The sequence below is a fragment of the Oncorhynchus kisutch genome, linkage group LG23 (genome assembly GCF_002021735.2).
Source record: "Oncorhynchus kisutch isolate 150728-3 linkage group LG23, Okis_V2, whole genome shotgun sequence".
NCBI lineage: Eukaryota > Metazoa > Chordata > Actinopteri > Salmoniformes > Salmonidae > Oncorhynchus > Oncorhynchus kisutch.
In genome coordinates this window covers 48,359,490-48,383,706 of record NC_034196.2, presented here as the reverse complement: position 1 = coordinate 48,383,706, position 24,217 = coordinate 48,359,490, and the positions used below count along the sequence as shown (strand labels likewise).

General features: G+C 44.6%; 1 protein-coding gene across 1 annotated transcript in view; it reads left to right on the top strand.

Moving 5' to 3' along the window:
• Positions 1-24,217, top strand: part of musk (muscle, skeletal, receptor tyrosine kinase) — a 74,075-nt gene that overhangs the window by 2,195 nt on the left and 47,663 nt on the right. The window contains exons 2-6 of the mRNA XM_031803015.1: positions 11,989-12,115; positions 12,483-12,634; positions 20,262-20,389; positions 20,658-20,799; positions 22,684-22,808. Of these exons, the coding sequence (XP_031658875.1) occupies positions 11,989-12,115; positions 12,483-12,634; positions 20,262-20,389; positions 20,658-20,799; positions 22,684-22,808 (674 nt within the window). The remainder of the gene's footprint in view (positions 1-11,988; positions 12,116-12,482; positions 12,635-20,261; positions 20,390-20,657; positions 20,800-22,683; positions 22,809-24,217) is intronic.

Below are 24,217 nucleotides of genomic sequence, written 5' to 3'. Positions count from 1 at the left end.
TTATGTGATAGGATAGTCTAGTTTGTTCTCCCGCCAATAGAACGGAGGGTAGGGGTGGGTTATTAACTCGCTCGTTGGCCTCTCCTGCGCCGTCTCTTCCTCTTTCTACCCCCGGGGATTAGGGACTGTTCCGGAATGAGCAGTACATCCACAGATGCTGACTCGTTGGAATAGAAATCTTCATCCAAATAGAGGTTACTGTTCTGATATCCAGAAACTATTTTCGGTCATAGGAAATGATGGTGGAAATGTAACGTGCAAAAAAGTTCTGAGAAATATTTAAAAAATATATAATTGGGTCAGGAACCCATAAAATGGCAGCCAACCATCTCTGTACGTATAGTGGCTGGGCACTAAGATAAGATAGTGTAGAGGCTGTAGTCACTGTAGTAGCTGGTCACTAAGATAAGATAATGTAGAGGCTGTAGTCACTGTAGTAGCTGGTCACTAAGATAAGATAGTTCAGAGACTATAGTTACTGTAGTGGCTGGTCACTAAGATAAAATAAGATAATGTAGAGGCTGTAGTCACTGTAGTAGCTGGTCACTAAGATAAGATAGTTCAGAGACTATAGTTACTGTAGTGGCTGGTCACTAAGATAAAATAAGATAATGTAGAGGCTGTAGTCACTGTAGTAGCTGGTCACTAAGATAAGATAGTTCAGAGACTATAGTTACTGTAGTGGCTGGTCACTAAGATAAAATAATGTAGAGGCTGTAGTCACTGTAGTGGCTGGTCACTAAGATAAGATAAGATAGTGTAGAGGCTGTAGTTACTGTAGTAGCTGGTCACTAAGATAGTGTAGAGGCTGTAGTTACTGTAGTGGCTGGTCACTAAGATAAGATAAAATAAGATAGTGTAGAGGCTGTAGTTACTGTAGTAACTGGTCACTAAGGTAAGATAGTGTAGAGGCTGTAGTCACTGTAGTAGCTGGTGTCTAGGAGTTGAGAGAGCTGAGAGAATCTTGGCATCTGCAGGAACAGGTGACATATCCGCTGAAACACCCAGCGGAAGCTGCCTGGTTGGGTTTCACAGTCAGAGGGCCACTACACAGTAACCACTGACGCCAGCACAGGCACACACACGCATGCAAGCACACACACACCGGCCAATGTGCTTGAATGCCAACTCAATGTACATACAGCCAGGTTATCAGTTCTGTGTTCCCTGGAGACTCATGGTACATACAGCCAGGTTATTAGTTCTGTGTTCCCTGGAGACTCATGGTACATACAGCCAGGTTATCAGTTCTGTGTTCCCTGGCGACTCATGGTACATACAGCCAGGTTATTAGTTATGTGTTCCCTGGAGACTCATGGTACATACAGCCAGGTTATTAGTTCTGTGTTCCCTGGAGACTCATGGTACATACAGCCAGGCTATCAAATCTGTGTTCCCTGGAGACTCATGGTACATACAGCCAGGTTATTAGTTCTGTGTTCCCTGGAGACTCATGGTACATACAGCCAGGTTATTAGTTCTGTGTTCCCTGGAGACTCATGGTACATACAGCCAGGATATCCGTTCTGTGTTCCCTGGAGACTCATGGTACATACAGCCAGGCTATCAAATCTGTGTTCCCTGGAGACTAATGGTACATCCAGCCAGGTTATTAGTTTTGTGTTCCCTGGAGACTCATGGTACATACAGCCAGGTTATTAGTTCTGTGTTCCCTGGAGACTCATGGTACATACAGCCAGGCTATCAGTTCTGTGTTCCCTGGAGACTAATGGTACATACAGCCAGGCTATCAGATATTTGATCCCTGGAGATGTATGGTACATACAGCCAGGCTACCGTACTGATGTAGAGCTGATGTAGCAATATGTAGCATGTTGTACAGTACTGATGTAGAGCTGATGTAGCTGTAGCAGTATGTAGCATGTCATACAGTGCTGATGTAGAGCTGATGTAGTTGTAGCATGTCGTACAGTACTGATGTAGAGCTGATGTAGCTGTATCATTTTGTATAGTACTGATGTAGAGCTGATGTAGCAGTATGTAGCATGTTGTACATTACTGATGTAGCTGTAGGCATGTTGTACAGTACTGATGTAGAGCTGATGTAGCAATATGTAGCATGTTGTACAGTACTGATGTAGAGCTGATGTAGCTGTAGCAGTATGTAGCATGTTGTACAGTTCTGATGTAGAGCTGATGTAGCTGTAGCAGTATGTAGCATGTTGTACAGTACTGATGTAGAGCTGATGTAGTTGTAGCATGTTGTACAGTACTAATGTAGAGCTGATGTAGCTGTAGCAGTATGTAGCATGTTGTACAGTGCTGATGTTGAGCTGATATAGTTGTAGCATGTTGTACAGTACTGATGTAGAGCTGATGTAGCTGTAGCAGTATGTAGCATATTGAACAGTACTGATGTAGAGCTGATGTAGTTGTAGCATGTTGTACAGTACTGATGTAGAGCTGATGTAGCTGTAGCAGTATGTAGCATGTTGTACAGTACTGATGTAGAGCTGATGTAGCTGTAGCAGTATGTAGCATGTTGTACAGTTCTGATGTAGAGCCGATGTAGCTGTAGCAGTATGTAGCATGTTGTACAGTACTGATGTAGAGCTGATGTAGTTGTAGCATGTTGTACAGTACTGATGTAGAGCTGATGTAGCTGTAGCAGTATGTAGCATATTGAACAGTACTGATGTAGAGCTGATGTAGTTGTAGCATGTTGTACAGTACTGATGTAGAGCTGATGTAGCTGTAGCAGTATGTAGCATGTTGTACAGTACTGATGTAGAGCTGATGTAGCTGTAGCAGTATGTAGCATGTTGTACAGTTCTGATGTAGAGCCGATGTAGCTGTAGCAGTATGTAGCATGTTGTACAGTACTGATGTAGAGCTGATGTAGTTGTAGCATGTTGTACAGTACTGATGTAGAGCTGATGTAGCTGTAGCAGTATGTAACATATTGAACAGTACTGATGTAGAGCTGATGTAGTTGTAGCATGTTGTACAGGTTCTGTTGCTTACTTGTTAATGGCGGTGTAATGCGCCGGATGATGTCAAGCCATAGCTCTCTGATTCATAGCAGCTGGTGGGTCCTTTGTTCGGCTCTGTTGGCAGTCACATTGTTCCATTGGGTCATGCTCTCTGGCTCTGAGACTATCAGATAGTCACATTCTTCTGGTGTCTGTCTGTCTGTCTGTCTGTCTGTCTGTCTGTCTGTCTGTCTGTCTGTCTGTCTGTCTGTCTGTCTGTCTGTCTGTCTGTCTGTCTGTCTGTCTGTCTGTCTCTCTCTCTCTCTCTCTCTGTCTCTGTCTCTCTCTCTGTCTCTCTCTCTCTCTATGCAAGGTTATTGGGAGCATTCCTGACTGAGGTATCCCTCTGTGGGCTCTTCAGCACGTTATGTAGCAATTTCATCATGTAAAAACTAGTGTCATTTTCCAGCCCTAACGCCAGGTTTGGCAACGTATCTGTGTTAACATCAGCTCCCTTGTGCTGAGGTGGGAGGGGTGGCAATATTTGAGGTGTGTCTTTAAAAACAAGTGCAAAAGTGTCCATTTCATGCAGAGATAACGGGGAGTATCACATCACATTGTATTGTTTAGCAGATGTTAATGGTCACATGGTTAGCAGATGTTAATGGTCACATGGTTAGCAGATGTTAATGGTCACATGGTTAGCAGATGTTAATGGTCACATGGTTAGGAGATGTTAATGGTCACATGGTTAGCAGATGTTAATGCGAGTGTAACGAAATGCTTGTGCTTCTAGTTCTGACCGTGCAGTAATATCTAACAAGTAATCTAACAATTTCACAACAACTACCTTGTACACACAAGTGTAAAGGAATGAATAAGAATATGTACATATAAATATATGGATGAGCGATGGCCGAACGGCATAGGCAAGATGCAGTAGATGGTATAGAGTGCAATATATAAAAAGCCTCAATATCAGTCCTTCACAGCGTAGTGTGTTACCAATTGTCTTCTTGGTGACTATGGTCCCAGCTGCCTTGAGATCATTGACAAGATCCTCCTGTGTAGTTCTGGGCTGATTCTTCACCGTTCTCATGATCATTGCAACTCCACGAGGTGAGATCTTTCATGGAGCCACAGGCCGAGGGAGATTGACAGTTCTTTTGTGTTTCTTCCATTTGCAAAAAATCGCACCAACTGTTGTCACCTTCTCACCAAGCTGCTTCGCGATGGTCTTGTAGCCCATTCCAGCCTTGTGTAGGTCTACACTCTTGTCCCTGACATCCTTGGAGACCTCTGTGGTCTTGGCCATGGTGGAGAGTTTGGAATCTGATTGATTGATTGCTTCTGTGGACAGGTGTCTTTTATACAGGTAACAAACTGAGATTAGGGGCACTCCCTTTAAGAGTGTGCTCCTAATCTCAGCTCGTTACCTGTATAAAAGACACCTGGGAGCCAGAAATCTTTCTGATTGAAAGGGGGTCAAATACTTATTTCCCTCATTAAAATGCAAATAAATGTATAACATTTTTCACATGCGTTGTTCTGGATTTTTGTTGTTGTTATTCTGTCTCTCACTGTTCAAATAAACCTACCATTAAAATTATAGTCTGACCATATCAGCTCCTTTGTTTTGTTGACGTTGAGTGTGAGGTTATTTTCCTGACACCACACTCTGAGGGCCTTCACCTCCTCCCTGTAGGCCATCTCGTGGTGTCGTCTGCAAACTTGATGATTGAGTTGGAGGCGTGCATGGCCACGCATTCATGGGTGAACAGGGAATGCAGGAGAGGGCTGAGATCACACCCTTGTGGGACTCCAGTGTTGAGGATCAGTGGGGTGGAGATGTTGTATCCTACCCTCACCACCTGGGGGCGGCCCGTCAGCAAGTCCAGGACCCTGATGCACAGGGTGGCGTCGAGACCCAGGGTCTTGAGCTTAATGACGAGTTTGGAGGGTACTGTGGTGTTAAAAGCTGAGCTGTAAACGATGAACAGCATTCTTACATAGGTATTCCTCTTGTCCAGATGGGTTACGGCAGGATGCAGTGTGGTTGCGATTGTGTCGTCTGTGGACCTAATTGAGGGGTAAGCAAATTGGAGTGGGTCTAGGGTGTCAGGTAGGGTGGAGGTGATATGATCCTTGACTAGTCTCTCAAAGCACTTCATGATGACGGAAGTGAGTGTTACGGGGCGATAGTCATTTATCTCAGTTACCTTAGCTTTCTTGGGAACAGGAACAATGGTGGCCCTCTTGAAGCATGTGGGAACAGCAGACTGGGATAGGGACTGATTGACTATGTCTGTAAACTCACCAGCCAGCTGGTCTGCGCATGCTCTGAGGACGCAGCTAGGGATGCCAGCCTTGCGAGGGTTAACACGTTTAAATGTTTTACTCATGTTGGCTGTGGTGAAGGAGAGCCCGCAGGTTTTGGTAAGTGGCACTTTATTGTCCTCAATCGAGCAAAGAAGTTGTTTAGTTTGTCTGGGAGCAAGACATCGGTGTCCGCAACGGGGCTGGTTTTATTTTTGTAGTCCGTGATTGACTGTAGACCCTGCCACATACGTCTCGTGTCTGATCCGTTGAAATGCGACTCTACTTTGCCTCTATACTGACGCTTAGCTTGTTTGATTGCCTTTCGGAGGGAATAGCTACACTGTTTGTATTCGGTCATGTTTCTGGTCGCCTTGCCATGATTAAAAGCAGTGGTTCGCACTTTCAGTTTTGCACGAATGCTGCCATCAATCCATGGTTTATTGTTAGGGAAGGATTTAATAGTCACGTGGGTACCACAACACCGATGCACTTGTTAATAAACTTGCTCACCAAATCATCATATACATCAATGTTATAGTCCGATGTTATCCGGAACATTTCCCAGTCCACGTGATCGAAGCAATCTTGAAGTGTGGAATCAGATTGCTCAGACCAGCGTTGGGCAGACCTGAGCATGGGCATTTCCTGTTTTAGTTTCTGTCTATAGGCTGAGAGCAACAAAATGGAGTCGTGGTCAGATTTACCGAAAGGGAGGGCTTTGTATGTGTCGCGGATATTAGAGTAGCAGTGATCTAGAGTGTTGCCAGCCCGGGTCGCACATTCGATATGCTGATTCAAATTTAGGGAGCCTTGTTGTCAGATTAGCCTTGTTAAAATCCCCAGCTACAATAAATGCAGCCTCAGGATATGTGGTTTCCAGTTTACATAGAGTCCAACGAAGTTCTTTCAGGGCCGTCGAGGTGTCTGCTTGGGGTGGGGGGGAGGATATACACGACTGTGATTTATAATCGAAGAGACTTCTCTTGGTAGATAATGCGGTCGGCATTTGATCGTAAGGAATTCTAGGTCAGGGGAAGAAGAGGACTTGAGTTCCTGTATGTTGTAATGATCAAACCCGTTAACTCGTTAATCATAAGGCATACACCTTCGCCCTTCTTACTAGAGAGATGTTTGTTTCTGTTGGCGCGATGCGTGAAGAAACCGGGTGGCTGTACCTACTCTGATAACGTATCACGAGTGAGCCATGGTTCCGTGAAACAAAGAATGTTACAATCTTTGATGTCTCTCTGGAAGGCGACCCTTGATCAAATTTCATCTACCTTGTTGTCATGATACTGGACATTGGCGAGTAGTATACCCAGAAGCGGTGGGCGGTGTGCCCCTCTACGGAGCCTGACCAGAAGACCGCTCCGTCTGCCCCTTCTGCAGCGCCATTGTTTTGGGTCGTCTACTGGGATCCGATCCATTGTCCTGGGTGGAGGTCCAAACAGAGGATCTGCTTCGGGAAAGTCGTATTCCTGGTCATAATGTTGGTAAGTTGACGTTGCTCTAATTATCCAACAGTTCCTCCTGGCTGTATGTAATAAGACTTCAGATTTCCTTGGGTAACAGGGTAAGAAATAATATGCAAAAAAACAAAGTACTTGAAGGCGAAGCGAGGCGTCCATCTCTGTCTGCGCCAAACAAGTGGTCTTAGCGATAACGCATTTGATAATGGCATGGATTGTGAGAGTGGAAGCACACCCTATCCACCTATGACCACAGTGCCCATTGAAGAGAGATGTGCCTTTTGTGCTGGTGAATTTCATATTTAGAAACATAAAAAATTATTGGTTTCACCCCCATTTAATTTAATTTGATTAAAAACCTAGCATAGCCACCCCTCCCTTAATCAAGGCTGGTTCAGCAGAACCACATAGGTGGATCTTTTATCCATTAGCCAACTTGCTGTTGAATGAAGGGCTTTTAAATGGTCTACTGAGAGTGAGTTGAAATATTTTGGTGATTTTTGCCTAATGCTTTTTCATAATTCACATATCTGCATACCTAAATTCACTTGTTCAAGTAGGCTACCCATTCCCATTTTCATTGAGCGCCACTTGTCCGATTACAAAACTATTCAGTCCTTCCTATAATGCTATACCAACGGCAGATTTAGAGAATCTGCCTCAAACATGGGAAATTATACAATTGACAGGAGTCTAATATTTTGTATAGACGTGCGAATGTTATGTGTAAAGACATTTCGTCCTATGTGTGTGCACAGTGCCATGGAATGAGAGAAGCGATTTGTGATTTCATGCTTCTGACCCCATCCTATTTAGAAATATTGTTGTTGTTTCTATTTCACATCAAGTCCACCATAGGCTTCCCTTACCTACTAAGGTAAGGGAAGGCTACTAAGGCTGGATCCCCATAGGCTTCCCTTACCCAGGCTACTAAGGCTGGATCCCCATAGGCTTCCCTTACCCAGGCTACTAAGGCTGGATCCCCATAGGCTACCCTTACCCAGGCTACTAAGGCTGGATCAACATAGGCTACCCTTACCCAGGCTACAGAGATTGGATCACCATATGCTACCAAGGCTGGATCAACATAGGCTACCTTTACCCTAGGCTACTAAGGCTGGATCCCCATAGGCTACCCTTACCCTAGGCTACAGAGATTGGATCGCCATATGCTACCAAGGCTGGATCAACATAGGCTACGTTTACCCTAGGCTACTAAGGCTGGATCAACATAGGCTGCCTTTAACCTAGGCTACTAAGGCTGGATCAACATAGGCTACCTTTACCCTAGGCTACTAAGGCTGGATCAACATAGGCTACCTTTACCCTAGGCTACTAAGGCTGGATCAACAGCAATGCGTCCTGTCTTTTTTATCCTGTCTTTGCAAAGCAGCCTAATCCATAAAAGGTGATTAAATGGTCTAGTCATCAGAGTATCTTTAAATGAAGATATCCTGCACATCCTAAAACATACACAAATATGCCTACCTGCACAATACATTTAGTTTGTTCAAGTATACATCCCCATCCTGCAATCCAGTTACCAAAGAAAGACACTTCCTCCAAAGGTATTTAAATGATTCAGTCCAATAATGCAGCACCAATGGTAGGTCTAGGCTATATTTTGCTTATTGAGAACCGTCTGTGTTGGCCAAATGTGAAGCGTCTGTGTTGGCCAAATGTGAACCGTCTGTGTTGGCCAAATGTGAACCGTCTGTGTTGGCCAAATGTGAACCGTCTGTGTTGGCCAAATGGGAACCGTCTGTGTTGGCCAAATGTGAACCGTCTGTGTTGGCCAAATGGGAACCGTCTGTGTTGGCCAAATGGGAACCGTCTGTGTTAGCCAAATGTGAACCATGAATGTGTTGGCCAAATGTGAACCGTGAATGTGTTGGCCAAATGTGAACCGTGACTGTGTTGGCCAAATGTGAACTGTCTGTGTTGGCCAAATGTGAACCATCTGTGTTGGTCACATTTTAACCATCTGTGCTGGCCAAATGTGATCCATCTGTGTTGGCCAAATGGGAATGCGTCAATGCAAGGGTAACCGATGTGAAATGACAAGCTGGTTAGCAGCGTGAGCTAGTAACGTTTCAATCGGTGACGTCACTCGCTCTGATACTTTAAAGTAGTTGTGTCCCTTTCTCTGCCGCAGCTTTTGTGGAGCGAAAGGTAACAATGTTTCGTGGGTGACTGTTGTCGATGTGTTCAGAGGGTCCCTGGATCGAACCAAGGTTGAGGCAAGGAGAGAGACAGAAGCAACACTGTTACAAATGTTTGGGAAACATTTGGTTAGAACATCCAGCTGTGACTGTGGCTGTGTGGCTTCGTGGCATCATTGTACAGAGGAGATACACTGCATTCGGGAAGTATTCAGGCTACTTGACTTTTTACACATTTTGATGGTTACAGCCTTATTCTAAAATGGATTCAATCGTTTTTCCCTCATCAATCTACACACAACACCCCATAATGACATCACAACACCCCATAATGACATCACAACACCCCATAATGACATCACAACACCCCATAATAACCACCGTAAAACTTTTGTATACATTTTTGCTAATATACTAAAAACAGAAAATGAAAAATGACATTTAAATAAGTGTTTACTCAGTAGTTTGTTGAAGCACCTTTGGCAGCGATTACAGCCTCAAGTCTTCTAGGGTATGATGCTACAAGCTTGGCACACCTGTATTTGGGGAGTTCCTCCCATTCTTCTATACAAAATCTCTCAAGCTCTGTCAGGTTGGATGGGGAGTGTTGCTGCACAGCTATGTTCAGGTCTCTCCAGAGATGTTTGATCGGGATCAAGTCTGGGCTCTTGCTGGGCCATTCAGAGACTTGTCCCGAAGCTCCTCCTTCGTTGTCTTGGCTTTGTACTTAGGTTCTTTGTCCAGTTGGAAGGTGAACCTTCGCCCCAGTCTGCGGTCTTGAGCGCTCTGGAGCAGGTTTTCATCAAGGATCTTGCTTTGCTTCGTTCATCTTTCCCTCGATCCTGATTAGTCTCCCAGTCCCTGCCTCTGAAAAACATCCCCACAGCATGATGCTACCACCTCCAGACATGAAGCTTGGCATTCAGGCCAACAAGTTCAATATTTGTTTCATCAGACCAGAGGACCTTGTTTCTCATACATAGGGCGACAGTCTTTTGGTGCCTTTTTAATTTCACCTTTATTTAACCAGGTAGGCCAGTTGAGAACAAGTTCTCATTTACAACTGCGACCTGGCCAAGATCAAACAAAGCACTGCGAGAAAAACAAGAACACAGAGTTACACATAAACAAACATACATAACACAATAGCAAACTCTAAGTACAGTGTGTGCAAATGTAGAAGGTAAGGCAATAAATAGGCAATAGAGGCGAAATAATTGCAATTTATCATTAACACTGGAGTGATGATGTGCAGATGATGTGCAAGTAGAGATACTGGGGTGCAAAAAACCAATAGGATAAACGAAAATATGGGGATGACGTAGTTGTGTGTGCTATTTACAGATGGGCTGTGTACAGGTACAGTGATCGGTAAGCTGCTCTGATAGCTGATGCTTAGTTAGAGAGGGAAATATAAGTGTCAAACTTCAGTGATTTTTGCAATTCGTTCCAGTCATTGGCAGCAGAGATCTGGAAGGAAAGGCGGCCAAAGAGGTGTTGGCTTTGGGGATGAACAGTGAAGTATACCTGCTGGAGCGCATGCTACGGGTGGGTGCTGCTATGGTGACCAGTGAGCTGAGATAAGGCGGGGCTTTCCCTAGCAAAGACTGATAGATGATCTGGAGCCAATGGGTTTGGCGACGAATATGTAGTGAGGGCCAGCCAACGAGAGCATACAGGTCGCAGTTGTGGGTAGTGTATGGGGCTTTGGTAACAAAACGGATGGCATTGTGATAGAGTACATCCAGTTTGCTGAGTAGAGTGTTGGAGGCTATTTTGTAAATGACATCACTAAGTCAAGGATCGGCAGGATAGTATTGCCTCGTATGTTTGGCAGCATGAGTGACGTATGCTTTGTTTTCAAATAAGAAGCCGATTCTAGATTTCATTTTGGATTGGAGATGCTTAATGTGAATCTGGAAGGAGAGTTTCCAGTCTAACCAGACACCTAGGTATTTGTAGTTGTCTACATTCTTCTAAGTCAGAACCGTCCAGTGTAGTGATGCTAGTCGGCGGGCGGGTGCAGGCAACAATTGGTTGAAGAGCATGAATTTAGTTTTACTTGCATTTAAAAGCAGTTGGAGGCCACGGAAGGCCTCCAACTGTATGGCATGTGTGGCATTGAAGCTAGTTTAGAGGTTAGTTAACACAGTGTGCAAAGAAGGGCCAGATGTAAGCAGAATGCGTAGAGGGTGATCAGAGACTCACAGCAAGAGCAAAATCATTGATATATACAGAGAAAAGAGTCAGCCCGAGAATTGAATTCTGAGGCACCCCAATAAAGACTGCCAGAGGTCCGGACAACAGGCCCTCCTATTTGACACACTGAATTGTATCTGAGAAGTAGTTGGTGAACCAGGTGAGACAATCATTTGAGAAACCAAGGCTGTTGAGTCTGCCGATAAGAATGTGGGGATTGACAGAGTCGAAAGCCTTGGCCAGGTCGAAGAAGACGGCTGCACAGTACTGTCTTTTATCGATGCCGGTTATGATATCGTTTAGGAGCTTGAGCATGGCTGAGGTGCACCCATGACCAGCTCGGAAAAAACAGATTGCATAGTGGAGAAGGTACGGTGCGATTCGAAATGGTCGGTGATCTGTTTGTTATCTTGGCTTTCGAAGATTTTAGAAAGGCAGGGTAGGATAGATATACAGTAGGTCTGTAACAGCTTGGGTCTAGAGTGTCTCCCCCTTTGGAGAGGGGGATGACTGCAGCAGCTTTCAAATCTTTGGGGATCTCAGACTATATGAAACAGAGGTTGAACAGGCTAGTAATAGGGGTTGTAACAATTTCGGCGGATACTTTTAGAAAGAGAGGGTCCAGATTGTCAATCCCAGCTGAGTTGCTGCAGGGGGTGTAGAGCTGTTGTTTGGGTAGCCAGGTGGAAAGCATGGCCATACAGAGGGTACAGAGGAGATGGTGGAGAGAGTAGGGTACAGAGGAGATATCTAGCGGCCATCATTGCAGTCATTGTAGGCTCTTCTGCCCAAGACTCCTAAACAGTCCAAGTGATATACAAATCAAATGGAATTGAACCACTCTGATGGAGACAGAGTAATGTCATGTCATGTAATGTCACCTTATGTCATGTGTTCCGTCCCCAGCTCCTCGCATCACAACCCTGCTGGAGACCTTGGACATCCTCTTGGATCACAACGCCACGTTCATCTGTGAAGTTGACTCCCGACCATCAGCTGATGTCACGTGGACACGGAACAACCACCCAATCCCGTGAGAGCATTTAACAAAATTGGAAACATTAGACAACCTTGTCTGGTACATTTGAGTAATTTAAACAGACTTTAAATTGTATGATCGGTCATTACAGAGGCTTTTGGTGACTTTTATGAAGTTTAATTAATTCAGGTCACAGCTTTATGTGTCTGTTTTATCCAAATACTATGACTATGATTAATGTATATTCTTTCCCTAATGCTCTCCAGATGCTATGATTCTGTTTCCTGTTTCATCCAGATACTATGATTCTGTTTCCTGTTTCATCCAGATACTATGATTCTGTTTCCTGTTTCATCCAGATACTATGATTCTGTTTCCTGTTTCATTCAGATACTATGATTCTATTTCCTGTTTCATCCAGATACTATGAATCTCGCTACACGATCAGGGAGAATGGCCAGATGCTATTGATCCCCAACGTCAAAGAGTCGGATAACGGGGAGTACTGCTGTGTTGCTAACAACGGCATCGGAGAGCCGGCCAAGAGCTGTGGAGCCCTGCAGCTTAAAATGAGTATGGGAAAGGGGAAAGGGGGATACCTAGAAAGTTGTACAGGGAAAGGGTAAAGGGGGATACCTAGTCAGTTGTAAAGGGAAAGGGCAATACCTAGTCATTTGTAAAGGGGAAAACCTAGTCAGTTGGAAAGGGGGATATCTAGTCAGTTGTAAAGGGGAAAGGGGGATATCTAGTCAGTTGTAAAGGGGGAAGGGGGATACCTAGTCAGTTGTAAAGGGGAAAGGGAGATACCTAGTCAGTTGTAAAGGGGAAAGGGGAAAGGGGAATATCTAGTCAGTTGTAAAGGGAAAGGGGGATATCTAGTCAGTTGTAAAGGGGGAAGGGAAAAGGTGGATATCTAGTCAGTTGTAAAGGGGAAAGGGGAAAGGGGGATACCTAGTCAGTTGTACAGGGAAAGGGGAAAGGGGGATACCTAGTCAGTTGTAAAGGGAAAGGGGGATACCTAGTCAGTTATAAAGGGGAAAGGGGAAAGGGGGATACCTAGTCAGTTGTACAGGGAAAGGGGAAAGGGGGATACCTAGTCAGTTGTAAAGGGAAAGGGGGATACCTAGTCAGTTGTAAAGGGAAAGGGGGATATCTAGTCAGTTGTAAAGGGGAAAGGGGAAAGGGGGATACCTAGTCAGTTGTACAGGGAAAGGGGAAAGGGGGATACCTAGTCAGTTGTACAGGGAAAGGGGGATATCTAGTCAGTTGGAAATGGGAAAGGGGGATACCTAGTCAGTTGTAAAGGGAAAGGGGGATATCTAGTCAGTCGTAAAGGGAAAGGGGGATATCTCGTCAGTTGTAAAGGGAAAGGGGGATATCTAGTCAGTTGTAAAGGGGGATACCTAGTCAGTTGTAAAGGGGGATACCTAGTCAGTTGTAAAGGGGGATATCTAGTCAGTTGGAAAGGGAAAGGGGATATCTAGTCAGTTGGAAAGGGGGATATCTAGTCAGTTGGAAAGGGGGATATCTAGTCAGTTGTAAAGGGAAAGAGGGATACCTAGTCAGTGGTAAAGGGAAAGGGGGATATCTAGTCAGTTGTAAAGGGGGATACCTAGTCAGTTGTAAAGGGGGATACCTAGTCAGTTGTAAAGGGGGATACCTAGTCAGTTGTAAAGGGGGATATCTAGTCAGTTGGAAAGGGAAAGGGGATATCTAGTCAGTTGGAAAGGGAAAGGGGATATCTAGCCAGTTGGAAAGGGAAAGTGGAAAGGGGGATATCTAGTCAGTTGTAAGGGGGGATATCTAGTCAGTTGGAAAGGGGGATACCTAGTCAGTTGTAAAGGGAAAGGGGAAAGGGGGATATCTAGTCAGTTGGAAAGGGAAAGGGGGATATCTAGTCAGTTGGAAATGGGAAATGGGGATATCTAGTCAGTTGTACAGGGGAAAGGGGGATATCTAGTCAGTTGTAAAGGGGGATATCTAGTCAATTGTAAAGAGAAAGGGGGATATCTAGTCAGTTGTAAAGGGAAAGGTGGATATCTAGTCAGTTGGAAATGGGAAATGGGGATATCTAGTCAGTTGTACAGGGGAAAGGGGAAAGGGGGATATCTAGTCAATAGTAAAGGGAAAGGGGGATATCTAGTCAGTTGTAAAGGGGGATATCTAGTCAATTTTAAAGAGAAAGGGGTATATCTAGTCAGTTGTAAAGAGAAAGGGGGATATCTAGTCAGTTGTAAAGGGGGATATCTAGTCAGTTGGAAAGAGAAAGGGGGATAACTAGTCAGTTGTAAAGGGAAAGGGGGATATATAGTCAGTTGGAAAGGGAAAGGGGGATATATAGTCAGTTGGAAAGGGAAAGGGGGATATATAGTCAGTTGGAAAGGGAAAGGGGGATATATAGTCAGTTGGAAAGGGAAAGGGGAAAGGGGGATATATAGTCAGTTGGAAAGGGAAAGGGGAAAGGGGATATCTAGTCAGTTGTAAAGGGAAAGGGGGATATCTAGTCAGTTGTAAAGGGAAAGGGGGATATCTAGTCAGTTGTAAAGGGGAAAGGGGATATCTAGTCAGTTGGAAAGGGAAAGGGGGATATCTAGTCAGTTGGAAAGGGAAAGGGGAAAGGGGATATCTAGTCAGTTGGAAAGGGAAAGGGGGATATCTAGTCAGTTGGAAAGGGAAAGGGGAAAGGGGATATCTAGTCAGTTGGAAAGGGAAAGGGGGATATCTAGTCAGTTGTAAAGGGGAAAGGGGATATCTAGTCAGTTGTAAAGGGGAAAGGGGGATATCTAGTCAGTTGTAAAGGGAAAGGGGAAAGGGGATATCTAGTCAGTTGTAAAGGGGAAAGGGGATATCTAGTCAGTTGTAAAGGGAAAGGGGAAAGGGGGATATCTAGTCAGTTGTAAAGGGAAAGGGAAAGGGGGATATCTAGTCAGTTGGAAAGGGAAAGGGGAAAGGGGATATCTAGTCAGTTGGAAAGGGAAAGGGGAAAGGGGATATCTAGTCAGTTGTAAAGGGAAAGGGGAAAGGGGATATCTAGTCAGTTGTAAAGGGGAAAGGGGATATCTAGTCAGTTGTAAAGGGGAAAGGGGGATATCTAGTCATTTGGAAAGGGGAAAGGGATATCTAGTCAGTTGTAAAGGGAAAGGGGATATCTAGTCAGTTGTAAAGGGAAAGGGGAAAGGGGATATCTAGTCAGTTGTAAAGGGAAAGGGGAAAGGGGATATCTAGTCAGTTGTAAAGGGAAAGGGGATATCTAGTCAGTTGGAAAGGGAAAGGGGAAAGGGGATATCTAGTCAGTTGTAAAGGGAAAGGGGAAAGGGGATATCTAGTCAGTTGTAAAGGGGAAAGGGGATATCTAGTCAGTTGGAAAGGGAAAAGGGGATATCTAGTCAGTTGTAAAGGGAAAGGGGGATATCTAGTCAGTTGTAAAGGGAAATTGGGATACCTAGTCAGTTGTAAAGGGAAAGGGGGATACCTAGTCAGTTGTAAAGGGAAAGGGGGATATCTAGTCAGTTGTAAAGGGAAAGGGGATATCTAGTCAGTTGTAAAGGGAAAGGGGAAAGGGGATATCTAGTCAGTTGTAAAGGGGAAAGGGGATATCGAGTCAGTTGTAAAGGGAAAGGGGATATCTAGTCAGTTGGAAAGGGAAAGGGGAAAGGGGATATCTAGTCAGTTGTAAAGGGGAAAGGGGATATCTAGTCAGTTGTAAAGGGAAAGGGGATATCTAGTCAGTTGGAAAGGGAAAGGGAAAGGGGGATATATAGTCAGTTGTAAAGGGAAAGGGGATATCTAGTCAGTTGGAAAGGGAAAGGGGATATCTAGTCAGTTGTAAAGGGGAAAGGGGATATCTAGTCAGTTGTAAAGGGAAAGGGGATATCTAGTCAGTTGAAAGGGGAAAGGGGATATCTAGTCAGTTGTAAAGGGAAAGGGGAAAGGGGATATCTAGTCAGTTGTAAAGGGGAAAGGGGATATCTAGTCAGTTGGAAAGGGGAAAGGGAATATCTAGTCAGTTGTAAAGGGAAAGGGGGATATCTAGTCAGTTGTAAAGGGGAAAGGGGATATCTAGTCAGTTGGAAAGGAGAAAGGGGATATCTAGTCAGTTGTAAAGGGAAAGGGGGATATCTAGTCAGTTGTAAAGGGAAATTGGGATACCTAGTCAGTTGGAAAGGGGGATACCTAGTCAGTTGTAAAGGGAAAGGGGGATATCTAGTCAGTTGTAAAGGGAAAGGGGATATCTAGTCAGCTGTAAAGGGAAAGGGGAAATGGGATATCTAGTCAGTTGTAAAGGGAAAGGGGATATCTAGTCAGTTGTAAAGGGGAAAGGGGATATCTAGTCAGTTGTAAAGGGGAAAGGGGGATATCTAGTCAGTTGTAAAGGGAAAGGGGATATCTAGTCAGTTGGAAAGGGAAAGGGGAAAGGGGATATCTAGTCAGTTGTAAAGGGAAAGGGGATATCTAGTCAGTTGGAAAGGGAAAGGGGATATCTAGTCAGTTGTAAAGGGGAAAGGGGATATCTAGTCAGTTGTAAAGGGAAAGGGGGATATCTAGTCAGTTGTAAAGGGAAAGGGGATATCTAGTCAGTTGAAAGGGGAAAGGGGATATCTAGTCAGTTGTTTAGGGAAAGGGGATATCTAGTCAGTTTTAAAGGGGAAAGGGGATATCTAGTCAGTTGTAAAGGGAAAGGGGATATCTAGTCAGTTGTAAAGGGAAAGGTGAAAGGGGATATCTAGTCAGTTGTAAAGGGAAAGGGGGTATATCTAGTCAGTTGTAAAGGGGAAAGGGGGATATCTAGTCAGTTGGAAAGGGGATATCTAGTCAGTTGGAAAGGGAAAGGGGGATATCTAGTCAGTTGTAAAGGGGAAAGGGGATATCTAGTCAGTTGGAAAGGGGAAAGGGGATATCTAGTCAGTTGTAAAGGGAAAGGGGGATATCTAGTCAGTTGTAAAGGGAAAGGGGGATATCTAGTCAGTTGGAAAGGGGGATATCTAGTCAGCTGGAAAGGGGGATACCTAGTCAGTTGTAAAGGGAAAGGGGAAAGGGGATATCTAGTCAGTTGTAAAGGGAAAGGGGGATATCTAGTCAGTTGTAAGGGGGGATATCTAGTCAGCTGGAAAGGGGGATACCTAGTCAGTTGTAAAGGGAAATGGGGATACATAGTCAGTTGTAAAGGGAAATGGGGATACCTAGTCAGTTGTAAAGGGAAAGGGAAATACCTAGTCAGTTGTAAAGGGAAATGGGGATACCTAGTCAGTTGTAAAGGGAAAGGGGAAAGGGGATATCTAGTCAGTTGTAAAGGGGAAAGGGGATATCTAGTCAGTTGGAAAGGGAAAGGGGATATCTAGTCAGTTGGAAAGGGAAAGGGGAAAGGGGATATCTAGTCAGTTGTAAAGGGGAAAGGGGATATCTAGTCAGTTGTAAAGGGAAAGGGGATATCTAGTCAGTTGGAAAGGGAAAGGGGAAAGGGGATATCTAGTCAGTTGTAAAGGGAAAGGGGATATGTAGTCAGTTGGAAAGGGAAAGGGGATATCTAGTCAGTTGTAAAGGGGAAAGGGGATATCTAGTCAGTTGTAAAGGGAAAGGGGGATATCTAGTCAGTTGTAAAGGGAAAGGGGATATCTAGTCAGTTGGAAAGGGAAAGGGGATATCTAGTCAGTTGTAAAGGGGAAAGGGGATATCTAGTCAGTTGTAAAGGGAAAGGGGGATATCTAGTCAGTTGTAAAGGGAAAGGGGATATCTAGTCAGTTGGAAAGGGGAAAGGGGATATCTAGTCAGTTGTAAAGGGAAAGGGGGATATCTAGTCAGTTGTAAAGGGAAATTGGGATACCTAGTCAGTTGTAAAGGGAAAGGGGGATACCTAGTCAGTTGTAAAGGGAAAGGGGGATATCTAGTCAGTTGTAAAGGGAAAGGGGATATCTAGTCAGTTGTAAAGGGAAAGGGGAAATGGGATATCTAGTCAGTTGTAAAGGGGAAAGGGGATATCTAGTCAGTTGTAAAGGGGAAAGGGGATATCTAGTCAGTTGTAAAGGGAAAGGGGATATCTAGTCAGTTGTAAAGGGGAAAGGGGATATCTAGTCAGTTGTAAAGGGGAAAGGGGATATCTAGTCAGTTGTAAAGGGAAAGGGGATATCTAGTCAGTTGGAAAGGGAAAGGGGAAAGGGGATATCTAGTCAGTTGTAAAGGGAAAGGGGATATCTAGTCAGTTGGAAAGGGAAAGGGGATATCTAGTCAGTTGTAAAGGGGAAAGGGGATATCTAGTCAGTTGTAAAGGGAAAGGGGGATATCTAGTCAGTTGTAAAGGGAAAGGGGATATCTAGTCAGTTGAAAGGGGAAAGGGGATATCTAGTCAGTTGTTTAGGGAAAGGGGATATCTAGTCAGTTTTAAAGGGGAAAGGGGATATCTAGTCAGTTGTAAAGGGAAAGGGGATATCTAGTCAGTTGTAAAGGGAAAGGTGAAAGGGGATATCTAGTCAGTTGTAAAGGGAAAGGGGGTATATCTAGTAAGTTGTAAAGGTAAAGGGGAAAGGGGATATCTAGTCAGTTGTAAAGGGAAAGGGGGATATCTATTCAGTTGTAAAGGGGAAAGGGGGATATCTAGTCAGTTGGAAAGGGGATATCTAGTCAGTTGTAAAGGGAAAGGGGGATATCTAGTCAGTTGTAAAGGGGAAAGGGGATATCTAGTCAGTTGGAAAGGGGAAAGGGGATATCTAGTCAGTTGTAAAGGGAAAGGGGGATATCTAGTCAGTTGTAAAGGGAAAGGGGGATATCTAGTCAGTTGGAAAGGGGGATATCTAGTCAGCTGGAAAGGGGGATACCTAGTCAGTTGTAAAGGGAAAGGAGAAAGGGGATATCTAGTCAGTTGTAAAGGGAAAGGGGGATATCTAGTCAGTTGTAAGGGGGGATATCTAGTCAGCTGGAAAGGGGGATACCTAGTCAGTTGTAAAGGGAAATGGGGATACCTAGTCAGTTGTAAAGGGAAATGGGGATACCTAGTCAGTTGTAAAGGGAAAGGGAAATACCTAGTCAGTTGTAAAGGGAAATGGGGATACCTAGTCAGTTGTAAAGGGAAATGGGGATACCTAGTCAGTTGTAAAGGGAAAGGGGGATACCTAGTCAGTTGTAAAGGGAAAGGAGGATACCTAGTCAGTTGTAAAGGAAAGGGGGATATCTAGTCAGTTGTAAAGGGAAATGGGGATACCTAGTCAGTTGTAAAGGGAAAGGGGGATACCTAGTCAGTTGGAAAGGGAAAGGAGGATACCTAGTCAGTTGTACAACTGAAGGCATTCAACTGAAATGTGTCTACAGCATTTAACCCAACCCCTCTAAATCAGAGAGGTATGTGGGGTTATGCCCCGTGTTCTAAGGGATCCGTACCGTGTTCAGGGCTGTGCCCCAATGGCACTCTATTGCCTGAGATGTACACTATGTTTTACCAGGGCACATAGGGTCAAAAGTAGTACTCTGGTTAATACCTAACCCCTTGTATTTGATGTTTGTGCCTCTGTGGAAATCTAATGAGCTTTTATCAAAAATCCCCATGAGAATCCATCTAAATTAGAGATACGTTTTTTTGCATGGGCTGTGTCTCAATCCCCCAGATCTTCCAATGGCGACCTTCCTCATCTGTGGTGGAAGGTGTCAGAGCTAGAGCGGTGTTTATCAGACCATGAGACATCCCAAACAATCGGTCTTCTCACGAAACGTCTGTAGCGTCCGAATGGTTTGGCCTAATGTGACCACTGTGTGGAAAGATGAGACTCTCATGTATACACGTTTGAAGGTACCCGGTACCACTTCTAAAACATGGAAGAACATTAGTGCCCACATGTTTCTTCTTAGACTCTTAAAAGTAGTCCTCTAAATAGGGAATAGGGTGTCATTTGAAACTCAACTGTTTCTTTGTTCCATACAGTGTTCTAGAAGAGATTATTCTAGATGTCTCAGAATAGCCTGTACAGGATCAATGAAGTCTAAACCAGGGAGTCTCAGATATGTCAACTGATCACTTTGGTAGGCGAGAATCTTATTGTCCTTTGTCAATCACACTGGTGTGAACTCTACATAGTGTCAAGCTTGCTGATTTTACGCCAGTGAACTAAAGATGCCTTCAATGCTTCAGATTGTTCTCATTCAGACAGTATTAGGGAGAAGGATAGTCTGCAATGATACCACATTGATTTAATAAGCAACTATGTTCTACTTCCAGAGCCTCAGATAAAAAGACACCCCACCAACATGACGCTACTGATTGAGTCCAAGGCCGTGTTGCCCTGTGTGACGCTAGGAAACCCCAAACCAGACATCTCCTGGATCAAAGATGATGCTCTTATGACGGTACCTCTTATTTTCAATCAGCACTGACAGTTTGTTGTGAGGACGGTATACTATATGAGCACACTACTCAAACATCAACTGAAGAATACTCTGCAGGAATTTCACATATTGACAATTGTGACAGACCACGTGGAGGTTCTAGACGACACCACCCATTGAATTGATACAGGAATCAAGTGGTCCACACAAACAGAAGCCATCAACTGAATAAAGATACATCATTGTTCTTAGACACTCAACTCACTTTCAGAATCAATACTCCCAACAGGTGAGTGATCGGATCACGATTCTGGATTATGGCACTCTGAAGATCCATAACATCAAGAAGGAAGACGCGGGGCAGTACCGTTGTGTGGCCAAGAACAGCTTCGGGATCGCCTTCTCCAAACCAGTCACCATAGAAGTACAGGGTAAGTCCTAGAGCCTTCTCCAAACCAGTCACCATAGAAGTACAGGGTAAGTCCTAGAGCCTTCTCCAAACCAGTCACCATAGAAGTACAGGGTAAGTCCTAGAGCCTTCTCCAAACCAGTCACCATAGAAGTACAGGGTAAGTCCTAGAGTCTTCTCCAAACCAGTCACCATAGAAGTACAGGGTAAGTGCTAGAGCCTTCTCCAAACCAGTCACCATAGAAGTGCAGGGAAAGTCCTAGAGCCTTCTCCAAACCAGTCACTATAGAAGTACAGGGTAAGTCCTAGAGCCTTCTCCAAACCAGTCACCATAGAAGTACAGGGTAAGTCCTAGAGCCTTCTCCAAACCAGTCACCATAGAAGTACAGGGTAAGTCCTAGTGTCTTCTCCAAACCAGTCACCATAGAAGTACAGGGTAAGTCCTAGAGTCTTCTCCAAACCAGTCACCATAGAAGTACAGGGTAGTCCTAAAGTCTTCTCCAAACCAGTCACCATGGAAGTACAGGGTAAGTCCTAGAGCCTTCTCCAAACCAGTCACCATAGAAGTACAGGGTAAGTCCTAGAGCCTTCTCCAAACCAGTCACCATAGAAGTACAGGGTAAGTCCTAGAGCCTTCTCCAAACCAGTCACCATAGAAGTACAGGGTAAGTCCTAGAGCCTTCTCCAAACCAGTCACCATAGAAGTACAGGGTAAGTCCTAGAGTCTTCTCCAAACCAGTCACCATAGAAGTACAGGGTAAGTCCTAGAGCCTTCTCCAAACCAGTTACCATAGAAGTACAGGGTAAGTCCTAGAGCCTTCTCCAAACCAGTCACCATAGAAGTACAGGGTAAGTCCTAGAGTCTTCTCCAAACCAGTCACCATAGAAGTACAGGGTAAGTGCTAGAGCCTTCTCCAAACCAGTCACCATAGAAGTACAGGGTAAGTCATAGAGTCTTCTCCAAACCAGTCACCATAGAAGTACAGGGTAAGTCCTAGAGTCTTCTCCAAACCAGTCACCATAGAAGTACAGGGTAGTCCTAAAGTCTTCTCCAAACCAGTCACCATAGAAGTACAGGGTAAGTCCTAGAGCCTTCTCCAAACCAGTCACCATAGAAGTACAGGGTAAGTCATAGAGTCTTCTCCAAACCAGTCACCATAGAAGTACAGGGTAAGTCCTAGAGTCTTCTCCAAACCAGTCACCATAGAAGTACAGGGTAAGTCCTAGAGTCTTCTCCAAACCAGTCACCATAGAAGTACAGGGTAGTCCTAAAGTCTTCTCCAAACCAGTCACCATAGAAGTACAGGGTAAGTCCTAGAGCCTTCTCCAAACCAGTCACCATAGAAGTACAGGGTAAGTCCTAGAGCCTTCTCCAAACCAGTCACCATAGAAGTACAGGGTAAGTCCTAGAGTCTTCTCCAAACCAGTCACCATAGAAGTACAGGGTAAGTCCTAGAGCCTTCTCCAAACCAGTTAAAATAGAAGTACAGGGAAAGTCCTAGAGCCTTCTCCAAACCAGTCACCATAGAGTACAGGGTAAGTCCTAGAGCCTTCTCCAAACCAGTCACCATAGAAGTACAGGGTAAGTCCTAGAGCCTTCTCCAAACCAGTCACCATAGAAGTACAGGGTAAGTCCTAGAGTCTTCTCCAAACCAGTCACCATAGAAGTACAGGGTCCTAGTCCTAGAGTCTTCTCCAAACCAGTCACCACAGAAGTACAGGGTCCTAGTCCTTGAGTCTTCTCCGAACCAGTCACCATAGAAGTACAGGGTCCTAGTCCTAGTAAGGCTGGTGGACCCACAACAAAGGACTCTGAAATACTTAATAGCAGGCTAATGTTAAAGCATTTTAATTCAACATATAACTCATGATGTTCCTAACTGTTATGTTTTGATGTTTCCTCCAGCCCCAGCCCGGATCCTCAGGGTCCCTAAGGATAAGAGAGTGACCTTCGGCAGCGAGGTCTCTCTGGAGTGTAACGCCACTGGAAACCCTATCCCCGCCATCACATGGTTGGAGAATGGGAATACCGTGAGTACTGCTCTCCGTGGTTGGAGAACGGGAATACCATGAGTACTGCTCTAATGTAGGAGAATGGGAATAGCGTGATTAACTGCTCTCCGGACATACTGCTCTTTCCACTTCTCATATGCTTCCTCTTCCTCCTCTTCCCGGGGGGTTGTGGATCCATAGACTTTTTTAGGATCTAAAGGAAAAACTTATCCTAGATCAGCACTCCTACTCTGAGACGCTTTAGGAATACGGGCTCAGATCTGATCAGGCACAGCCTTGGCCACCTCAAAGCTGGGGTACTCGGTAGAGTTCAGTGTAAATGTCAAACAGCACATTACTCCCATAAATGATCTGTCCTCTCTGTTACTCCAAAGCATTGTTAATTTTAAAGTGTTCTCTTTGACATCATAAAGGCCCCGTCCACACCGAGGGATACTGCGGGATTTTGGCAATGAGGTCCTTTATCTACGTCCCCAGAGTCAGATTAACTTGTGCATACCAATTTTATGTCTCTTTGGAGCACCAGAGATACTGTCGATTTGTCAGATATCTCCAGTCAGCATTAAAGTATTGAAAGAACAATGTTAATTGGGAATGATAAGAGCAATGGCTAGGTCTTTGGCTTGGTCTTTGGCTAGGTCTTTGGCTAGGTCTTTGGCTTGGTCTTTGGCTAGGTCTTTGGCTTGGTCTTTTGCTAGGTCTTTGGCTAGGTCTTTGGCTAGGGCTTTGGCTAGGTCTTTGGCTAGGTCTTTGGCTAGGTCTTTGGCTTGGTCTTTTGCTAGGTCTTTGGCTAGGGCTTTGGCTAGGTCTTTGGCTAGGTTTTTGGCTAGGTCTTTGGCTAGGTCTTTGGCTAGGTCTTTGGCTAGTTCTTTGGCTTGTTTTTTTGCTAGGTTTTTGGATAGGTCCTTGGCTAGATCTTTGACTAGGTCTTTGGCTAGGTCTTTGGCTAGGTATTTGGCTTGTTTTTTTGCTAGGTTTTTGGATAGGTCCTTGGCTAGATCTTTGACTAGGTCCTTGACTAGGTCTTTGGCTAGGTCCTTGACTAGGTCTTTGGCTAGGTCCTTGACTAGGTCTTTGGCTAGGTCTTTGGCTAGGTATTTGGCTAGGTCCTTGACTAGGTCTTTGGCTAGGTCCTTGACTAGGTCTTTGACTAGGTCTTTGGCTAGGTATTTGGCTCGGTCCTTGGCTCGGTCTGGAAAGTATTTAGTGATGTAGCTGTAAATGACTCTAGGAGGACATGGTGCAGTGATTTAGTGATGAACCTCGAGGTCTAAAAGCAGCTGTGTGTGCGAAAGCGTCAAATACATTTGAACTCAGCACTTTAACTGATTGATATCACAGAGAGGGTACTGCATTTTTATCCATATCATAGAAAGCAGAAACACTGTTTTATCCATACCCTAGGAAGCAGAACCACTGTTTGATCC